The sequence below is a fragment of the Eschscholzia californica genome, unplaced genomic scaffold (genome assembly GCF_041429995.1).
Source record: "Eschscholzia californica isolate CP2 unplaced genomic scaffold, dmEscCali1.0.p SCAF_1, whole genome shotgun sequence".
NCBI lineage: Eukaryota > Viridiplantae > Streptophyta > Magnoliopsida > Ranunculales > Papaveraceae > Eschscholzia > Eschscholzia californica.
Genome location: NW_028238198.1, coordinates 20,525,371 through 20,532,223, shown reverse-complemented (window position 1 = coordinate 20,532,223; position 6,853 = coordinate 20,525,371). Strand labels below are relative to the sequence as shown.

At 33.1% G+C, this 6,853-nt stretch overlaps 1 protein-coding gene across 1 annotated transcript; it reads right to left on the bottom strand.

The window, feature by feature from the left end:
• Positions 1 to 3,069: 3,069 nt before the first annotated feature.
• LOC147565021 (protein FAR1-RELATED SEQUENCE 6-like) lies at positions 3,070 to 6,623 on the bottom strand. The gene is made up of 5 exons (XM_086666322.1): positions 6,460 to 6,623; positions 6,109 to 6,228; positions 3,789 to 5,917; positions 3,482 to 3,658; positions 3,070 to 3,405 (listed from the first exon to the last, which is right to left on the bottom strand). The coding sequence occupies exons 2-5, from the start codon at positions 6,140 to 6,142 to the stop codon at positions 3,298 to 3,300; spliced, it is 2,448 nt and encodes an 815-aa protein (XP_086522448.1). The 5' UTR covers positions 6,143 to 6,228; positions 6,460 to 6,623; the 3' UTR covers positions 3,070 to 3,297.
• Between the last annotated feature and the right edge of the window lie 230 nt (positions 6,624 to 6,853).

Genomic DNA, 6,853 nt, shown 5'->3' with positions numbered 1-6,853 from the left:
TATTCAGAAATACATCGTCTGAAATGATTTATTTGATTTTTCAAATTTTCACAGCATACATAGTTCAGTGATCACATATATGTGCCTTTGTAAAAGGTCGGTGTCTCTTTTTGCACATATCCTCTTCAGGAGATTTTATTAGGAATATGAATCACATTCATTTCTAATTTGATAGCCTCTTCAGGAGGAACAATTCGTTCCTTCAGTGTCAAGGAGTATATGTCACTTTGATCAACTCTGATTATTTTTCATGACCTTTATCCGTCTATGAGCATATTACGCTCTGAAAAATATTAATATTTGGAGGTAGTGCATTCTCAGGTTTCAACTCTAAATGAGAGAAACTTGATAATTATCAAGTATTTTACGACATTGAATCTATGACTTCCTCCCCCTAATGTCGATAGATTTTCGTCTTATTTGGACGCACATACTTCAAGGATGTGACAAGAACGAAAGAAAAATCAATTACTCCAGGCAAATTTAGTTTTTTATATTTCATATCATATGATTTATATGGCCAAATTTCTATCTAATCACAACTTCCGGTGTGAGCAATTTCGTGTAATACCACAACTTCACGTGTGAACAATTTGTTATAATATCACAACTTTAGGTGTGATTGATTACACATCAGATATATCATCTTCATGTAATTTTTCTATTAAAATTCATCATCACTTTCTCTTTGGATAATACAACTTCGGATGTAATATAAAAGTGGATATTCAACAAATTCTATTTTTTCAAGAATTTACAATTCATCACCATGTGAAGACCTGAAAGAAGATATTATCACCACTTGAATAGATATTCTGAATTTTTGTAGTATTTTCTTACCACAAATTCAATTGTAATCTCTTAAGAACCAATGGATATTTCCGATACTAAAACATCAATATTTCTCATTCTTCAGGAATGAGTAAATAAGTTTAATTTGTTTTACAACCAACTCATAGTGATTGTATATTCTCATTCTTTAGAGATTCGATTTAATATCATCTCATGGAAATTTATACTTCAAACTCTTCTAGTAGTTTTGAGATTTGAAGACTTATTTTACATCTACCAAACTTCAGGTTTGGTAATCTCATATAATCACAAAAAGATGTTTCAATTTGATCTTAACCAAATTCTTATGAGAGTAATCTTCATTAACAAATCAAAATATGCAATTATGATATATTCATACTAAATTAAACATTAGTTATGAGAGTAATATCAATTTATATATTTTAGGCATAACTTACCTTGACCTTACCACTAAATAAATTGCATTGCTATTCATATTAGTTTGCAACACCAACTTTTTCATCATTATCATCTACTTAATTTTAATATTCTTTTGATATGATTCACTATGCCTCAACAATCACAAAACCAATGGTTAGAGATAAATAAAAATAAGAAATTTGGGAATTTAACAAAGAGAGCTTCTATACCTTTTAACTTACCAATTACAATTGACCGAACTTACCCATGTTTCATTTGTTTGTATCTTGATTAATAAGTGAAAAATTTCTTCTTCTTTTTGATCATAGAGCAATTCGTGATGATAACGTGTTGTGAAAAATAAAGGAGGGAAGAAGAAAGATAATGGAAATATATTAACCAAGAGATTGTAGACAAGAAGAACTAAAATTGCATTCATATGTTTGTAGAGAATTCCTCTACTTTGGTACATTGGTATATTGAGTACTAATGATACATTAGTTTGATCCATCTTCTTCGTTAGCAAGTAACCTCTTTATATAGGCATTTAGCTAGATGAGTTACACATCCAATAGGCACACAATAATGGAGCTTGAATACAAAGTAATGGTGGAAAACCTATGGTGGTGGGAGTTACAATTGGTGGTGGTCATCCACCATAAATCTAATATTTATAACAGGCCCACACTTATTAAGTGAAAATCACTTAATAAGTGCAAAAATGTCAATCTTCAAAGTTAACTTGATGTAAAAAGAATCATGATTTTTCATCCTTTATAATTGATGTTCTCTTCTAACAACTGTAAGCATCTGTACAATACTTTCTGCTCTCTCTCTCTCTCTCTATTATTTGTTCAAGGGGAGTACTACAATGGCAAACTTATTGATTTAATGACTCATTTTCTTTAAAAGACAAAATATTTTAAATTTTTTTACAGTTTAATTTTGATATCGACCGTTTTTTTTTGTTCGTGTGACTCATCGAGTCAAAGATTTTATTAATAATTCGTTGTACTCTTAGCATTTCCCTTCATTTTTGAATGAAACGATATTTGAAAAAACGAGTTTCGAGGACAAGGTTTGTTCCATATATTTTTTAAAGAAGCGTTCAAAACTATTCAAGTAATAATAAATCATAGGATTCTTACTAGTTGATAAACAAACTAAAAAATGTTACTTGGATTTATGAATCCTTGGAGTCATGAATCCGGAGGACTCATGAACTCGCGGATTCATGATTTCGTCACCCAAACACATCATAAGGGAAATCCTATTTCAACTAAGTAATGACCCGACACTTTGATGGTTAAGTATTTATTACTACAAAGCAGCTATTCCTCCCTCCAATATTTCCCTCCCAGCCCGTCTAGTGATGTGGCTTTGCCACGTCATCAACATGGGGGCAAGGAATTCTACAACAAAGCAGCTATTCCTCCCTCCAATATTTCCCTCCCCCAGCCCGTCTAGTGATGTGGCTTTGCCACGTCATCAACATGGGGGCAAGGAATTCTACAATGAGAGACGGAATCACGGGATTAAGAAGTGGTTCTTTGAGTTATCTATTTCTGGTCCCTAAAGTATATACCTTTTTACAAACAAATCCTCCTATTTATAATCAACCTTGCATGTTGATTTATGACTGGAGTCTAAGGTCTTTAACCTCTTTGAAAATAAAGTAAGAATATTTTGAAAATTAAGAATTGGAATAGTGGCTGATTTGGAAAATAAAGTAATTTTTCGGAGTCGAAAGATTTGAGTAGAAAAAAAAGGTTACGAATATTTTGAAACTAAAAATTAAAATCGTCTGAAATCAAAATACATATAATCTTGACTACTAATAGTCTGAAACTGATAATAGTCACGAAATTAAGTAGTCTTCATCCAAAGTATTCAACTATGACTGAAATAAATCCGAATAACAATTAGACTGAAACGAAAAATAGTATGAAACAAAATGAACCTAAACTGCAAATAGTCTAAAACTGATAATATTATGAACCAAAATAAATCTGAACTACTAATAGTCTGAAACATAAAGTAGTCACAAAATTAAATAGTCTTCATCCTTCAACCAAGAATTTCTACTCATTCCTCGACTGATAATGAAGTACTTGCCGACCCATCGTTTCCGCTATAGGCTCCATGAAGATAGTAATCATAATGATGAACTCCCAACAGCAGGTCCATGTTAGACTACATAGAAACATAAATAAAAATCATTATTTAATCATGATGTATTAAAACATGAATTTCAAAATATATAAATTACCACTTTTGCGTCATTTGGCGGGAAATTACGATGAAGTAAGCCACTTTCTTGTGTTGCCATAGGATCATATGTTGGCCTAGGGTCATACGTTGGCATTGGATAATGTGTTGCCGTCACATTACTAGTTGACATCAAATTACTCATTGGAACACTTGTATGAATTGGAGATGTGGTACACTGCAAAATAAATGAAATATAAAGTTACTACAAAAATTAATAAAATATAAGCTACTACAAGCATGAGTACAACCTAAATGTAATATACCAAAGGCTTTACCTTTTCCTTCAAAAAAAAAAAAAGCTTTACCTTTTTCTTTGATTTGTATGTTTTCTTTTTCAATCTATTCACTCGAGGACGCCCCTTTGACTTACAAAAATCTGGATCACGAATGTCTTCACGAGCATTGTCTTCACAGTTAACAGTAAAACCTGAATCCCTAGGTTTACTTGTCAATGCATCATCTTTATTATTTTTCAACTTATATTCTTTTATCCATTGTCGCAAATGAGCTGTACTTTTTTCATCCACAGCTGCGATATCGGCCACTTCAGTCAACTCTTGACATAAACTCTCATAACGTTTCTGATGCGGTGTAGTATCCCAACCCCCATAATTAACATTAATCTTGGTGTGAGACCTTTTCACATCTTTTCTCCATCTTCTTAGGATGAATTTATCGGGTATTACCTTCACTTCATTTCTACACAACACCATAAGTGAATGCCGACACAATATTCCCTTAAACTCAAATAAATGACATCGACATCTTACATCACATTCACCTGGATGATACAAAACATTGTAAGCAAACTTTTTTGTGATTTCAGAGTCCCCAATCTTCTTCCACTCTACAATTACATATTCAAATGCTTCACAAAATTCTTTAACTTCTTCCACGTAACATGCCATCATTCCAATCATTTCTTTTTGGAAATCTTTAAATTTATCAAGTGTGTAAATACTCCTCATTTGCAATTCAATTTCTAATGGAGTTACACATTCAAGCTCAAATGAAAATGACAAAAAATCTACTGCAGACTCTTTTTCAACTTTGTCTCTTAAAGCGACGTTGTATTGTTCAACAAAAAGTTTTAAGCTGGTTTTTGAGTTCACGTATCCATCAAAAAATGCATTCATACTTTCACTGCGTTGAGTACTAGACATTCCCGCCCAAAAATTCATTTTCACATATGCAGGTACCCATCGTTTTCTCTCTTTATAGAGATTATCCAACCAGTCGTGTTCTTGTAACCCATATTTTCTTATCATATCACCCCACTTATAATCAAATTCTTCCGGACTATAAGTCTCGTATATACACTCCTGAATAGCTGAGTTTATGGAGTGGTACTGTTTGTTGCTTCGAAACTTATCTGGAATCTTTTTCATTACATGCCACAGACACCACCGATGTCTCGTAGCAGGAAATACTTTCTCAATAGCATTTTGCATAGCTTTATCTTGATCAGTAATAATGGCATCAGGAGCACGATCACCCATACATGAAAGCCATGTCCTAAATAACCAAACAAAAGACTCTGTGTCTTCATTAGATAATAAACCACAACCAAGTAGAATAGAATGTCCATGATGGTTAACACCAACAAATGGAGCAAAAGGAAGTTTATATCTATTAGTAAGATATGTGGTATCGAATGTCACAACATCTCCAAATTCTTTGTGTGCTTCTCTACTCCTCCCATCTGCCCAAAAAACATTGCGTAAGCGACAATCATCATCTAAATCCATACTGAACATGAACCCATTGTTCTTCCCTTGTATAGATAGAAAATATTGTTGAATCGCCATACTATCTCCTTCTCCAAGGCGTAACCTCCTCATTTTTTCAATGTAATTCCTAGCATCTTTTTCTCGAAACGTAACATTCTCGTGTCCCCCAGCTGCCACCACGTGTTGTCTATAATTCCGACTAACTTTAATACCTGCCATGTCTGAGATTTCTAGTTGTCTCTGGACATGTGGATTAATCTTTCTATTACATCTGTAGTAACGGCCTTTTCCAGGACTAACGTCGTGATTGTGCTCGAGACAGACTTGACTAATTTGCCATTTCCCATTGTTTTCTAACTTAGCTCTAATTTTGGCTTTACATCCAATTTTCATACTAGGTTGCGGTCGTACGAGATTGTTTCTTTCTGACTTATTTCTTTCGCCTCTTGCACAGATTACTGTAACATACCTTAAAACTCCATCTATCCTTTTTCGTGTCCTTTTCGTTACTGCAAACCCAGTTTTTCTCGCATAATTGAGATAAAATTCATAAATATCCTCAACACGACTAAATTCTAACCCAACTGATGGAATTTGAACCGGTTGCTCATCCCCTTCTCCAATTTTAACTTCTTCTTCTTTATCTCCTCCATCTTCAGACATTATCTCAAATACATCATTCTCATTGTTATCCGACTGCACTTCTGTACAAAATATATATTAACAAGATAACAAAGAAAAATAATCAAAAGAAAAAATAACAAAACATGTTATAATTAGCTAAGAATAAGTTCAAAATATGAAGATAATATATAAATTATCAATACAAATAGTAAATAATAACGTATGAGTTCAAGAAATCAAGATATATGTAGAAGATGAACATTGAAGCTACCTGGTGCTGCTTCTTGGTTAAAATTTGAAGACATTAATCTGAGAGGGATTGGAGAAGGAAGAAAGTGTTGAAGTCCTAGTTCCTCCCGAATGAAATTCAGATTTCTAAATCAATCAATCTCTAAAAGAAAATAGTTAATAATTAACAAGTTTAATTTATCGAATACATAACTCAATTTTTAAATATCTAATGCAATTGTAAATTTGGACATACGCATATAGCAATGTGAATTCATAAACTTAAAACTCCAATGTTGTATAAAACTTTTAATATCTAATGCATTACTAGTGGGTTCTTATAGTTATTGGTTCAGGTAGTCATAATGATAATGGTTGAGATAAAAAAGGGTACCTTTTGCTTCTGAAACGACGCAAAATTACAGGCTCGATGAACAAGTTGCCGGCAAGACGAAGAAAGAAAAGATGCAGGGAGCAACAGAGAAGAGAAGTGAGGGTTAGGGTTCCAAGGAACAAGGTTTCCTTTTAATCTTGACCATTCTTTCTTCTCAACATCCCAGATCTTATTCTTACTATTAGGGTTAAATCTAAATAAGGGGGAGTAGTTTCTAATTAAGGATATATTATAGGGATAAAAATAGTTCAGCCAACAATTTTAGTAGTCACGGTAATTCCATCTCTCCCTTTCTTCTTTGCCTTTAGGTTGGTGACGTGGCACAGCCACATCACCAAACGGGTTGGGGGAGGGAAAAGTTGGAGGGAGGAATAGAGTTTTTCTTATTACTATA